The sequence below is a fragment of the Dasypus novemcinctus genome, chromosome 13, assembly GCF_030445035.2.
Source record: "Dasypus novemcinctus isolate mDasNov1 chromosome 13, mDasNov1.1.hap2, whole genome shotgun sequence".
Lineage (NCBI taxonomy): Eukaryota > Metazoa > Chordata > Mammalia > Cingulata > Dasypodidae > Dasypus > Dasypus novemcinctus.
Genome location: NC_080685.1, coordinates 44,839,560 through 44,854,694, shown reverse-complemented (window position 1 = coordinate 44,854,694; position 15,135 = coordinate 44,839,560). Strand labels below are relative to the sequence as shown.

General features: G+C 50.8%; 1 protein-coding gene across 1 annotated transcript in view; it reads left to right on the top strand.

Annotated features, from left to right (window-relative positions):
- Window positions 1-14,775, top strand: part of GPA33 (glycoprotein A33) — a 45,024-nt gene extending 30,249 nt beyond the window's left edge. Inside the window, exons 4-7 of the mRNA XM_004464719.4 lie at window positions 5,687-5,842; window positions 11,871-11,990; window positions 12,663-12,789; window positions 13,277-14,775. Coding sequence (XP_004464776.1) covers window positions 5,687-5,842; window positions 11,871-11,990; window positions 12,663-12,789; window positions 13,277-13,433 — 560 coding nt within the window. The 3' untranslated portion in view covers window positions 13,434-14,775. The remainder of the gene's footprint in view (window positions 1-5,686; window positions 5,843-11,870; window positions 11,991-12,662; window positions 12,790-13,276) is intronic.
- Window positions 14,776-15,135: the final 360 nt, after the last annotated feature.

The window sequence follows — 15,135 nt, the reverse complement described above, 5'->3', positions numbered from 1 at the left end:
ACCCAACAACCGGACAGCATAACCTAGCCAGCCGGAAATACCTTCTTTCCTTTCCCCAAGAGAAGGAAGGGAATCAGTCATGGATCTTTATTCCTGAGACTCCTCTTCAAAGAAATCTCCCCTTAATGAATCTCTAGACTTAATAGGCTGGAGGTGGGTGGCTGATTAATAGTCTGAAGGATTTGCCTTACTGAGGCCTCCTGTTAGTGCTGAGGACACTTACTAGCTCTCATCTTTAACTCAGAGGTTTTAGCAGGAACTTTGAGACAGCAGGAAAAGTTCTATTCCATATCCTGTTACATAGCCAAATCTCTTGTTTTCCTTTGTGGATTTCTTGTTTTGCCCAAGAAGGTCTCTTACTGCCACCCTTGGGATTATAAAAATGAAATTAATTTTCTTTTCATAGGTCTAAAAGTTTTATTTATCACCTTTAGACCTTTCTTTCTTCTGGAATTTATTTTGTACATTGGATGCTAGGAGTCAGACTTTTTCTTCCAAATGGATAAATCAATTACATCAGCATTATTTACCGTACTTAAGAAACAATTATTTTTCTACTGGAATGCCAGCTTTATAGCATATTAAGTCCTTACATTGACTTGACCGTGTTTTTCTACTCCTTACTTTGTTCCATTTATCCTTTTGATTATTTCTATGCCAACATCATATGGTTTTCATTATAGTATGTTTATAGTCAGTGTTGAGATTTATTATTTTTTTAGTTAGAGATACAGTATTTGTACAGTTGGTTTTAATATCTGGCACTACGAAGTACATACCTATAAAATTTTTTTAAAATTTTGGCAATTTTTACATATTCTGCCTTGTTAACTTTAAAATCACTTTGCCTTGATAAAAAAAAAGTTGGTCGCAATTCCATTCAATTTACATATTAATTTGCAAAGGAATGATATTTAAACAATATTTAGTCCTAGGAATGTGGTATACCAGATTCTATCTTATGGCCTTTGAGGACAAGGACACTCTAATCATACAGTTCCAGAGCTCCTGTTGAATGAGCAGCTGTTTTGATTTTCTAGTTGTAGAGGAGGACAAGGAATCCCCCTCACGACCCTCTGTTCATCTCGGGTAGCCACATAACCATTCTTCTATGTTCTCCTAGAGCAGAGGCAGCAACAAACCAAGCAGATGGCCTATATTAATCGGAGAGTTCTTACAGATAATGCCAACTTAATAATCACAATAATTGCCATTTACTAAGGGTTTACTATGTGCCACACATCTCATTAAGTGCTTTACCAAAATTTTCTTATGTCATCTTTGCAATAAATCTATAAAAGTGGATAGTAGTAATTCTTGCATCTAGAAAGAAAACATTGAGGCTCATAAGGTTAAATGGCCATTAGAATTTGCCCAAGCTGGAATGAAAACAGTTCTGTCTAAATTCAAGACCCTTCATTGTTCCACCAGATAACCTCACCACTGGCAAAGAACAATCACTCCAACCCAAGATGATCCCCAAACTCTTTTAGATTTACTTAGCTTTAAAAAGTTTGGTTCCCAAACTTTTTAGATTTCACTCTATAGAAGATACAAGCTTGCGCAGTGTTTTGTCTTGCCTCCACCTTAACTTACCTTCTGCCCTTCCTGCACCCGTAGTGACAGTAAATTGGAGGGGCAGAGCCGTGCCAGCCCCAGGTGTTCCATTTGTCTCAGAATGCCTGAGTCTTGAATCCATTACTCACTGATAACTGAGACTGTAACTGCTCCTCCGTGCTGAAGGTCCTGGCTGAAGGCATCTGGGAGACTGAAGCCCAGCCGCCCTGCCAATGTGTGGGTGTTGTTTCAGGGTTTTAACGGGGAGCCCCGATGGTCTTGGAGCTTTAGGAACGTTTCCGCCCCCTCTAGTTTCATGGACAAGGCTGTCACCATTATGCTTTGTCCTTTCATGGCATTTTAACAGCTTTTAGCTACCCCGGCTTCCAAGGTGGGGGGTGGGCTGTGGGGCTTGTTTCCACCTGGCTCCACTGAATCAGGGACTTCCTCTCTGCAGAGGGCTCTGTAGTCAAGATTTCTCATGCATGGAAGGCTGAAAAAGCCTAAATCAGCTTGGCTTTCCCATTCTAGTGTGTCCATCTAAAGACAAACAAATAGCTGCGTTTGGTGCGCCAGTGCCTCTTTAGAAGCATTATTTTAAGAAAACACAAAAACTCCATAGTGAAAATGAGAGACACTGATATGCTCTAATCCCTTCCTATGTTTCACATGTCTCCAGCATTCATCCCGCTCCTCTCTACCGGTTTATCTGTGGACATAACTGAGTTTGTAGTCTAAGGAGTTGGTTCTGTTCTCTTTTCCCTGGCCGTCATAGCACGTTTTCTTCTTTAAGCTACGTACCCCTCCATCGTGTGGGTGCAGAGCTTCCTATCCCTGGACTGGCTGTTTCCAGTTAAAGCTGTTCTAGTTAATAATGATATAAATAAACATGGTTTTTAATAAGGTTGCAACAAACTTCTTGTGTGCATAGGCTTTAACTTTTATTCGCATAAGGGCCATGAATACACCCCAGGAGAGCTAGGACCAAGCCAGGCCTGAGCTGTTTATCTTGTTTCTCCTCTGGCCTTCTTCCCCTCTCTCCTTCGACTCAGCGTGCGCCCAGCGAGTTCCTCAGTTCTCCTCACCTGGCCTTTCTCGGGCTGCTTCTGCCTCCTTCCGGCATCCCTTACACAGCTCCCATTGCTTTTGGCAAGAAGAATTTCGGCTGCTCGGTGGTGGGGGGTGGGGGCAGGGGGCTGGCGGGAGGGCCCCACTTACGTATGAAAGTCCGACACCCCCTCGCTCTCAGCACCAGCGGCGTTTTAAGACAGGAGCTAGTCACCTCGAAGAATGAACAAATTTAATCTGAGATCATGGGATTTGGCGAAAACGTTTTGCTTCAAAAGAAAGAGTATTTTGCAGTAAATGTTAAAAAATCCAGTAGAAATCTTTTTTTTAAATAACAGTTTTCTTTCCAAATGGCTTTGCAGCTGGGCTAATTTTAGGCAGAAGGGCCTTAATTATGCGGGGCCGGCCCACTCGGGCCGGGTGAGCTCACGGTAAAGCCGGGTGAGCGGGCAGTTTCCAGACGGGAGGCAGCTCCGCAGCCGCCGCCGCGCCGGAGCGCGCCTCGTGGTCCCGGCGGGGCAGCCGCCAGGTCCTCCCCGCCCGGCGCCGGACGGCGGCGCCGCGGAGCGGGATCGGCTGGCCTCTGGCGCCCCCTGGCTTCCGCGGACGGGAGCACAGCATCCCGGGCGCGCAGGGAGAAGCCTTCCAGCCCACCCAAGTCTCCCTTTACCGCTCCTCCCTAAAAAATTACTCAGGCAGCTTCTACATCCTGCTTGGGACGTAAGACGAGGCAACCAGAATCAGAGAACTACGTGGGTCCCCGAATGTCTCACAGCCCCCATGTGGGCAGAAGAGCTATTTGAACTAGATTTGAGTCAGGGTCCTATCGGGTTTTGATGGGGGTGGGGGGTAGGGAGAAGGGCTGAGGGGAGAGACCTTTAGGGAGGGATCTGGACTGAGAGAGGGCAGGGGGTGCCTGGGATGAGGTGAGGTGCCAAGGGAGTTTGGAGGCTGAGATTAAGGGCCTGGGGACCAAGAACCTGAAACATTTCTCCCTCAAGTGGAGATTCCTTGGGTATGGTGGGTCCCTTGTCTGCCGTTACCTCTTCTCCTGCCTCTGCCGTCGCTGGAGGATGTGCTTATAATTATTTCCCCTTAGCAAATGTGTGGAAAAGCAAAGCAAGTCTTTGGATGTGTTCGCCTTGCTTTTCCTAGCTTCCCCCATCAGCCAGACCCCAGGGAGGGCTCTCCTCGGAAGTGGTGCTCACCTTCTCCTGACCCCAGGTGCCTGCTTGCTGCGCCAGCAGGAGGGGCAGGAGGGCTGCTTGTTTAGGGGTCCCCAGGCAGCAGGCCCTTCCTCCCCAGGCTGCTTCAGTCCTAGTTGAACTCTGGGCCTCGTAGGTTTAGGACTGTCCACCTGGTGGCTGTTAGGGAGTGCCCCGTGCTTGCGCCACACCCCGCTGGCCCTCGCCAAGGCGGCAGCTGTCAGTCACATCCACCAACAGCCTGCCTGTTTCCAGAGGAAACTCTGTGGGCCGCTGGGCTGGAGGGAAGAGGTGTGTCCTGGGCAGGGCCGGTGGTGGCCTCACTCTCAGCTCCCACCAGCGACTTCCGGGTGGGGCCCGGCGGGGACTGGAATTCGCCCTCGGTGTTCAGTGGCTGTGCCCCTGAGCATCTGGATTGTAGAATGGGGGCACTATTATCGGGGCAATCAAGCCACGGAAGGGGGCGCCTGAAGAAAGAAGGCCCGCAGACCCGCAGCGCTGGGATTTCCTCCCCGCCCCACCCCCAAGCACACCACGCCAAGGCTCAGGCAGATGCTTCTTTCTGCGTCCGAGCTTTGCACAGGTTCTGCTTCCTGCCTGGCTGCCTTGCCGCTTTCTCTAACTGCCCACCTTTTCCCCGCATCTCCCTGCACCGCTGATCTCGTTTCCTCTCCAGCTTCCTTCTGTTCACACCTGGTGCTGTGAGTAGGCCATGTCCCCCATGCAGCATCTCTCTGCCCCGTCATTGCCCCATTAATTGACCTTTGCCTCCACTGGATTCCTTGAACATAAGGACTCCCTCACTATGCAACCCAGTGCCCAGCAGCGGGGGCATACAGTAGGTGTTCAATAAGGTTTGCAGAGCAACTCTAAGAAATGGTAAGTTAATGGTGAGGCAGGAGAGGCACAGGCCTAAGGTTTCTAGGAGCTCTGGGAGATCAGGTTATGAATGTGAGTGAAGGGGCACCTTTGGTTTTCGTAACCTCCTTTCCTCATCTCTGCCCCCTCCCATCCCTGAGGTCCTCATTCTCCACCCAGCCCATGACCCTGCTGCTGTCCAGGGTCCCCCCTCTCACCCTGTCCCTCCTGGGAATTGCATTTTACCAGGAAAGCATGGAAAGAGGACACTGCGTAGCCCAAAGGGAGCATGCCTAAGAAGCTAGAGTTGGAGGGCTTTAGAGATCACTCAAGCCAGCAGGCAGACCGCAGCCAAAGCCGATGGTTTTCTAAGTCGTAGGAGCTAAGAATGGTTTTTACAGTTCTAAATGATGCTTTTGAAAAGAAGCAGCAGCAACAGAAGAAAGTACAGAGACTTTGTGGCCCGTGAAGTTAAAGATTTACTCTTTGGCCCTTTACAGAAAAGGTTTGGTGTGCCTCATTTTACGTATGGGAACACTGGAGCCCAGAAGAATTGAAGGATTTGCCTAACAGGGCATAGACAAACCAACGGCAGGGGGCACGTCTCTGGGTTGGTGGCAAGAGCTCTGGTTCAGGAGTCAGATCTGGGTAGGGCCCTTGAGCAGACCTCCTCTCTGAGCCTCAGTCTCCCCACCTTGATAACGGAGAGGCTGGGGGATCTTCAAAACCCCACGACCCAAAACTAAGAAGCGCTGGAAACCATGCCTGGCAAAGGTCTTGCCGTCCATGCCGCTTCCACTGAGCATGCGACTGCTGGTGACAGGCCACTGGGGAGGCATCGTGGGGTGGATTAGTCTTATAGCTTTACATCTCACTGCTAAGCTATGAATTTCTCTGCCGTGCACAAACAAGGCAGTATCTGGGTGTGTTTTGGAGGGGAGGGCTGCCGTCGAGTCCCACCTGCCGCAGGCCTTCTCCTTGGTCCCTCCCCTCTGCAGTGCCACCCTCCAAGCCTGTCTGTGCCATCGAGGGAGAGACCGTGATTGGAAATAACATAAAGCTGACCTGCAAATCAGAGGAGGGCTCCCCGGAGCCCCAGTACAGCTGGAAGAGCTACGACATCCTGAACCAGGAGCGGCCTCTGGCCCCCCCAGGTATCGGGGGCAGCGGGGAGGTGGGCTTCCCACAGCAGGGATCAAGGTGCAGCGGACGGAGGCTGTCACGGGGACCCTGGTGCTGACCAATCCAACCCCCCGGAAGCCTGCCCCGTCCCTCCCCCAGCCCCACAGTTGACACTGGGATATCTTGGGCCATTTCTCTAAGCACGTTTTTCTTATTTGTAGAAGGGGATTGGTAATACCTGCCTCATAAATTGTGAGAAATAAAAATGTTTCATGTAAAGCACTTAGCAGAGTCCATAAAATACAGGAAGCACTTAATAAATGTTAACTGCTGTTTTCATTATTCCCTGTAACTCAAGTCTCTTGAATAGGCATATATTGATAACCGCTGTGTGCAAGGCATGGATTGGGATTTCAGTTTTCATTATGAGCATGCCCTATGCCAGTCTAACTCTGTGGCTCTGCCCATGGGTAGGGAATTTCCTGTTCCTATTCCGTGTCCAGCTCAGGCTCGGGGGACCCCCACCTCCCCAAGCACGCCATCCTTTTACCTCCCCAAGCACGCCGTCCTTTTACCTCCCCAAGCACGCCATCCTTTTACCTCCCCAAGCACACCATCCTTTTATGGCCACACCCGGGTCCACCACCTCATCCGCTGTGACGGTCCCACATTCTCAGGGAAGGAGATGGTAGGTTTGGCTACGGTTGCCAGGAGACTGGTTTTGCACCGGGCAGCTTGGTATTTGACCTTTCGGTCAGGAAACAAAAAGAGCTGTACAAATATCTCACCACTATTGCCCTGGAGCCGACTGGTGTGGGAGTATCCTGAAGGACTCGCTCCCCTCCCCACCTCCCAGCCGCCCTCGGCCTCCTGAGCCCACTGGCCACCTGGCCAGCCGCACCCAGTGCTCCTCAAGATCAAGAAAGACAAGGCCTGGACGGGATCCACGAGCCTCTAGGAGGCCTTTTGGTTCAGGACGGGTTGAAAAGGAAGCGGGAGGTGAAAAGTGGAGGCAGTGGGTGTAAATGGCTGTTCCGAGAAGATGGGGTGTGAGGGGGGGTATGGGTAAGCTCGGCCAGATGAAAGCACAGACTGGGGGTTCAACGAGGATGGCCCTTGTGTCTCTTCCCTTCACTCATTTGGGGACAAAACAAGAACTACTTAAAAATTAAAAAGAATTAATAAAATCCACTAGATCTCATGTAAAACAGAAGATGTAATATGGCTTTCAACAAGCTCCTAGTTTTGTTTACTCATTTTTGGCTGGCAAGGTTTCACTGAATGTGTTTGGAATTTTTGTTGAAACCACCTGGCAGCGTGCCTTGGGCTCGGCAGCCTCCCACTCTCTGGCCGGTGAATAACCCAGTGGCTCCAGCGATGGTCACAGAAGGGCTACCATGGACAGTGATGGCCTCCGAACTTCCTTCCAGCAGAGTTTGTACTGGGGTACCCAAAGCTGAAGGTTACAAGTTGATAAAAGCTACAATAAACTTATACCCAGTGAGGCTCTAATAAAGAGGATGCCGAAGGAGATCGTGGAAGTTTTCTCAGAGGAGGTATTTCTGAGCTGACAGTACAGCATGAGGGTTGAGAGCATGGCATGGACTCAATTGCTAGCTGTGTGTTCTTGGCACATGATTTAACCTCTCTGTGCCTTAGTGTTAGTGTCTGTATGTATAAAAGACATAATACTGTACTAGTATGTCCTTCATAGGTTTATTGTGAGGATTACATAAAAGCACATGGAAAGCACTGAAGCCAGTGCTTGGTGCATAGTAAGCACTCAGTAAATGTGAGGCATGACTAGCTGTTATTTGAGTTGAGTCCTTAAGGAGCAGTGCGCTGGGCATGGAGACCAGCACAGGAATCCCGAGTTTTTGGTGTGGCTGAGGCGTCGGGGGCGTGAGAGACCACGGAGTGCCTGCGTGTCAGGTGGGAGGTGGGCGCCACCCACAGGCTTTTACAGCAGGGAGCATCACAGGTGGGCACCTTGGGTGCATCCTGTCTGACTCCTCTGGTCATTAGAAGTCAAGACAATTCTTCAGTGATCCGAAAGGGGGAGAATGCTGAGGACTTGAAAGTGAATTCAAGAGCGATTTACTTTGAGTAGTTGCTTCTGAGAAGCTTTATCCTCCCTCAAGTGAAGATTGCTCAGGGTCAGAATTGGCAGGCGGGCAGGGTGGTGGCAGAAAGGAAGGGTGGCTAATGGGAATAACAACAAAACTTTGCATCTGGATGGTGTTGGGTGCGCTTCTCAAAGCCTTTTGTCTCCACCCTGCTTCCCAGGGCACTCAAAGCATTCTTCCTCAGTCTAAATGCATTTCTGACTTTTAAAACAGTCTACATTTTCCTCTGCCCTCTTAATTAGAGGACAGCATTTTCAGCATTAGAGATTTGTTCCTATGACTTAGTGATCAGAAGTAAGCTAGCAGTGAAAAGAACAGGGAGTCTGGAATCTCTCAACAAGAATTTGAGTCCCGACTTCTCCACTTTCTAGTTGCAAGTCACTTAGCCTCTCTGACCCTTAGTATCCTCATCTGAAAAACTGGGATGATGATCATATCACCTTCCCTGAAAGCTGTAAAGAGGATAACGTGAGATCACAGATGCAATAGCTCTGGACACACTTTGTAAACTGTGTTCCCAATCAGCTACGTTTCATACACTGAAGCCGGGAAGAAGGGTTGGGTTGTTCTGGGGGCTGGAGCACTTTAGGAAATGAGATTCTGGAGGGTGGGGCTTGGCCCCATTCAGAACAGCTAGAGAGGATCTTGAGGACTCTGGGAAAGAGGTGGTAGCTTGAGCTTGAAGAGGAGCTGGGGGATCAGGGTGCAAGGGCAGCAAAATTAAACCTGGTCAATTTGACCGCAGTGTCTTGGGGTGGCCACGGCTTCTCTGGAAGGAACGGTCTCCTAAGCGGGAGCAGAAGGCAGGTGGGAGGCAGATGGCTGTCTGGTGTGTTCCCATCCCTGACCACAAGGTGCCGCCACGGCAGTGGTAACAGTTACTCTAGCTGGATTTCAGATACTAGACCCTTTCTGAGAGGAAAAGGAGTTCAGAATCAAAGGTGGTCCCGTGACCAGGGATATGCACCAGATCACCCCAGAGCAGCGTCTAGTGTCCACTGTTGCCTTCAAGAACTGGGGAAGGATCGTGCTTACTCCACGGGCTAGGAAACCACATATCCCTCCCCATGCCTCCCACCCCCATCCCCTACTTCTCACCCCCATGCTCCCCAAACATGGCCTAGAGCTCGGCCTGAGCAGGTACCTGGAGGCAATCAGAAGTCATCTGTCCCGGCTCTGCCAGCAGGGTGTTGTGTAAACCTAACACTGAGTTTCATGCTCTAAAGTAGTGGGATTCTGGTAAGAACGAAAGGCCCCCTAGGCATGCCCAGGGTCTTAGAGTTAAAGCAGCATTTCCAAAAGCGTATTCCTTTAAGATGCCTCTTAAAAAATGATAGAATAATCTTATGGTCCAATTAGCAAAGAAAGCAAGACCACTGCTCTCGTAAGCCCTGCTGGAGAGTCGCAGAGCCATTAGCATATTAGCAGCTCTAAGATTTCTGCCGTTAAAAACTGTTTAAGGCCCAACTCAACGATTGCTGCATTTGCTTTGGTCGTGGACCCTGTTTTCAGTAACACATCTTAATATCACATGTAAGTAATTGCCCAGAAAACTGAGTTATGAAATTCTAAAATAGAAGTTGCGATTTACAGAAAATGAGCAACCAGAGAGCAGTGCCCTGGGTTGCAAGCGAAGAGTTTGATGAAAATATACCTGAAAAGATTGGAAGAAAATAACCCTAAATCAAAGTGCTGTTATTTTTGGGTGGTAAGATCGTGGATGATTTTCGTTTTAGCTTCTCTTTATAGAGGCCTTTCCTGACCCTTTGGACTAAATTCTCTTGCTATAAGCTCAAATAGTACTCTCATTCTGAACACTAATCACCCTTGTAATCACAGTTTCATGTCTGTCTTCACTTGTAGACTGTAAACTCCAAGAGAACAGGGACCGCGTTTATCTTGTTTATAGCTGTGAGGAGCATAAAAGGTTTTCTGGATTGAATTGAATTAAAATAATTTAATGTCACATAATAGATTTTTATAATGGCCATACATTACTTTTATACTGTATTTAATATATATTTTTTTAGAAAGTTATCGATGGCTCCAGGGAGTTCTAGATTTAAAACTGGAGTTTTTGTCCCAGCGCTGATATTTCTTGACTTCATGACCTTGGGCAAGTCACTTAACTACTCTCCATTTACCTCAATGGAGGTAGAGGTGGAACTATTTGTCCTACTTACCATACAAGATTATTGGAAGGATCAGAGAACATAGTATTTGAAGAAGTGTACAGACAAGAGAAATCCACAATGAGGTACAGTCCTGCAAAGGAGTGAGGGGAGCGGCTCACCTGGTTTGTCCTTGGACAAAAGATAGTAGGATGATTGCCAGGGCCAGTCCTGTAACTCTGTGGCCATGGAAAGAAGGTTGGATTTGTTGCTGACGCTCATGGCTGCCTCTGAAAAGTCTGAACAGGGCAGTGAAAGACCCTATTTGCAGTTTCGACCATCCCCTCTGGTTGGAGACCATCTCCCCCTGGGGCTAGCCGAGATGACAGCAAAGCTGGCTCTGCTGCTGAACTAAATAGTAGACGGCGATCTCCAAATCATAACAGAGTATGATGAAGCATCTTTTAGAATAGGACATATAAATATGTCTAAGCGTAAAGCGAATTTACTTGCCCAAAGTCACATAGTCAGTGGCAGAGCCGGGTTTCAAATCCAGGGTGCCTGAGTGAATTCTAAGCACTGCACAATTGTGCATCCTGCCTGGCTCAATGGTCCTTCAGCCTTAGAAGTGGTTTAGAAACAAACTTTTAACGATGTCATTTTACTAAGGTCTTGGCAAATTTTGATAATGGCACCTCTAGATCTAACTGGAGGGGAGGATACAGTGGTAAGATGACCCTTGAATGACATCCAGCCAGGACTGTCTCTAAACAAGGTTTGGGGCTTGATTCATTTCTATAAATAAGGAGATTTAAGGCAAAGGAAGGAGCACTTTGCTTTGCCTTAGATCTCCCAACAAAGAGGTATTTTGAAGAAGATGCCAGTTGAAGAAGGCGCCACCCTGAGAGTCTGAGATGCGGGCGCCAGGCTGCTGGATGTCCTGGGTCCTCGGGGAAGGCTGCTTGTCCGTGGAGGTGCAGGGCTGCTGGGGCCCCACTGCGCAGCCGGCAGGAAGTCTTTGTCACCCAGGGCAACGACACCAGAGATGAACACCATCCTTTAGGCGGAAGGAGCCTTTCCCATTCTTGGTCATCCTTGTCTTCTCTGCTTTGTTGTGTCCAGCATGTGGACATTTTTGCACACTTCGCATCCCACCACCTTTCCTGGCGGGCGGGTATCCAGCTTTAGTCTCTGGCTTTCCTTGTGGAGGTGAAGACTGGCTGCTCCAGGGGCTGGCGTGGAGGCAGAGGCACATCCTGGGCCCGGAGCACTAGAGGGGGAGATTTTCTCCGTATTACAGAAGAGACTGCAGCTCAGTACTAGTGTTTGCACCTAGCTAGGAAGCCTAGCTTTTTGCGCTCCACTTTGGTGTGTGTGTGTATGTGTGTATGTGTGTGTCTTAGAGGAAAGGGTGGGGAACAGGTGCCACTGATGTTTATAGCTGTAGATAAGGCTTTTTAACTTCCTCAAAAGTCCCCCATCTGGCAGGGTTTGGTTAATAAAAGGTCACCTGTGTCTACAGTCCTAAGTTCCAAGCATTCCGCTAAGAGCTTTACATTTAGTGTCTCCTTTAACAGCTGCAATAACCTTATGAGGTAGACGCTATTACCATTTTACAAATGAATTTACTGAGGCTCAGGAGGGTCAAGTAACTTTCCCAAGGTCATAGAGCTGGAAAACGGGGGACCTGGTTTTCATCTCCGGCTTCTGGGACTCTGAAGCATAGCCATGATCTCATCCTGCCTGGGGTGCCAGCCTGGGGTGCCAGCCTGGGGCCCTTCCGCGGTCCCCATCTCCTCGCTCTGCCTGTTTCTCTTTCCCAGTCACAGGACAGACCTTATCTCTGAAGAACATCTCCACAGACATGTCCGGCTACTACCTGTGCTTCTCCAGCAACGAGATACGGACGCAGTCCTGCAACATCTCTCTGTCTGTCAGACCTCGTAAGAGCATTTTGGGGAGGGGGGGGCAGACAAAGGCCAGAAGACAACTCAGCTGAGACCACCGTGGAGATGCTGGGAGTCTCTGTAGGGCCACCCATTTGCAGGGTAGCTGGGGTGACCCAGGCAAGATGGCTTTTACCCCAGGTGCCCTTACCCTGAGACCCGCCCAGCTCTCTTGGTTCCTGCGAAGTAGAGCCTAGGACTGGCTTTTGGAGACCGCTCTGTTTTGCCTGCCCTTAGGGCCACTCACTGAGCACAGGGTATGTGCCCCGGCCCCATCCTTTTACGATGGGACACCCACAACCAGCTCAGGGGTAAGCTAGAGTGGGAGCTGGGATGGCCAACACCCGAGGGCATTCTGCCCTGGGTAGCTCAGGGGCATTAGGAGGCAAAGTCATCTGTCTGGATGCCCTTGCCTGTCCCTCCAGCCTGGAGAGTAGTCCCTGGCCCTGTCTGGTCACAGTCCTACAAGGACATGCCTTTCTTAGAGAGCTGCCGGAAGCCTGCAGCTGCTGCTCCGTGGACTGGGAGGAGGACAGCTTCCTGGCTGCTGGCACCAGCTGCTGCGGCCTCTCATCCCGGGCCCTGGCCCTCTCTTCTGATGCCTGGGCCATCAGAGCAGGGAGCTTGGGCCGAGGGCCCCGGTGGTACAGCTCCTCTGCCCTCTTGCAGCCTCCATGAACGTGGCTCTCTATGCGGGCATCGCGGGGGGCGTGGCTGCGGCCCTCATCATCATCGGCATCATCATCTACTGCTGCTGCTTCCGGCGGAAAGACGAGGACAAGTTGGACACACGGCCGTAAGTCGGGGTGGGTGGCCGGCTGGCGAGTGCCTGAGCAAGTTGGGAAGGTGCTTCCCAGCACCTCAAAGTCTCTCCACTCACAACACCCCTGGGGGAATAGGTCTTCTCTTTACCACGCCCGTTTTATAGCTGAGAAAAGAGCAGAGGACTTGGGAGTCACCAACTCACACAGCCTGCAGTGCAGTCGGGCACTTGACTCCGTGTCTTCCCAGCGCCTGAGCGCGAAGCTTCCTGTGGTGCTCCCTGGCCGAGCGTGGGGTGGAGCCTCTGTCTCCGGCCAGCCCCTGCTTGTCTAGGGCACCAGTCCTCCGCTCAAGAATGGGAGAAGTCTGTGGCACCTTGCTGTCCATTTGGCGCCGGGTCCCTGTGCAGCTGGTGGGATGGGGGTGGCAGGTCTGGTGGCTGCTCTTCCTGGAAGGGACACTAGGCCCAGCTCGCCTGAGGGCCCGCGTGAGAGCAAACCCTCCCGCTCTGTCCTGGCCAGGAACCGGGAGATCTACAGACAGCCGCCAGAGCAGCTGAGAGAGGTTTCCAGAGGGCAGGAAGAGGAGGACAGCTACAGACGTGAAGAGGAGGACAGCTACAGACGTGAAGATGAGAGGAGCTCTGGCCGCGAGACCCCCGACCGCCCCGGCCGGTGACTGCGACCTGCTGGGGGGCCAGGCCACTGAAGGGTTAGGGGTTCCTCCCCCTCCCTCCCCGCCTGCCTTCTCCTCTCCAAGCCCCGTTTCCCTCTCCCGCCGTGCGGGACATTGAGGGGGATACTTCTTCCCCTGCTTCCACTGCTGGAGGGAAGGCCCGGCTAAGGGGGCTCCCGCTCAGGGCTGACCCTGCCAGCGCCCCTCCTGTGAGCCGAGCCCTCCCCTCTGCCTGTTCAGGGCCTGGCCCTCACCCGGGACCGGCAGCAGCCTCCACCTTGCCCTGCAGCTGTTGCGAGCAAAGCACAGCACTGAGCATGGGGCAGTGCTCCCACCCCTCCACGGAGCCTATGGTTTGTGTTTCATACATTTTTGTTGCATGAATGAACGAATTCATGAAGGACTCCCTGTTATCCATCCTGTGGGAGTGCAAACCCCTTGCTTCAAGACACACACTGGCCTGGCCTCAAGCCCCCTTTCCAGTCTCATCTCGCATAACCTCCCTGAATATTCCAGACGCTTCCTCCAGCCCAGGCTGCACACTCCCTCGAGGGACTTCTCTTCTCTCCCTCCTGCTTGAAATGCCCACACACTCTCCATCCCTGCCTGTGGAAATCCTCCCTGGCCCTCAAGACCCAAATCACAGCTACATCTCAGCTTTCCTAATCTCCCACACACGTGGGGACAGGCTGGTTGCTTTGGCCAGCACACAGCCACGGCACGGTTACCCCCGTGGGGCAGGCCTGGCCCACTCCTCTTGCTTCCCCAGAAGCTCTAACAGGCAGTGAGCGTCCCGCGCCAGGCAGTGCCTGGTCGAGCCTCCTTTGAGAGGCTGGCCCTCCCTCTCTGGTGTCCCTGGTGTGATGGTAGACACAGGCATGACTCCCACCCAAACCCATTTTTCACTTGAGAGAATTAAGCACGAAGTGATTTAGAATGAACGCACATGCATGCGTGCGCACACAGGAGCTGGACTGCAGGTGGTCCCTCACGGCCAGAATAACGGACACGCTCTCTGCGCCCCAGCGCCTGCTCTTCTCCCAGCCATTCCTGCTGTACGTCTGCTGGCCCCGCCCGCAGCCTTTCTCCTAATTTTCGGGCATTTCTTCTTCTTTGAAGACCTCAGGCAGGGTTTTGGCTGCTTGGGTCTCCTTACCCCATGGTTAGTCTCACCCAATGCAGTTCACTACTAAATAAATACTGTATTCTTTTCTGGATGATCAGAAAAGCAATTCCGTAATGCTATTAACTTGTGATTTTTTAAAAAATATCTTTTTAATATATTTTGTTAAATTCTTTGCTTCATTTTAAATGCTTTCAGTAATAAAATTTTCTGTGGAGATTCTTACTGGTTTTTTTTTTTTGGTCTTTAAGGCAGCTTTATTCACATACCAAACAATCCATTCAAAGTGTACAGTCCATGTTCTGTGGCTTTTTTAGTGTGGCCTTTATCCGGCAGAACCCCTACTGGATTTGTGCCTGCGCAGAACAGGCCTCTTCTGCTTCCTAGGACAGGTGAGCTGATGGAGTTGAGTGAGGAGAGGTTGATGATCCCACAGGTGCCATTAGTAGAGGGCACAGCAGTGTCAGACAGGGTTGCAATGGTTGCTGGGACAGGATGGGGCCCTGCCTGGCAGTGGGAGAACATTCCATGCGCCTCCCAATGTGTCCAGTGTCAGGAAGGCCAGGGTGGGCCGGAGAGTCA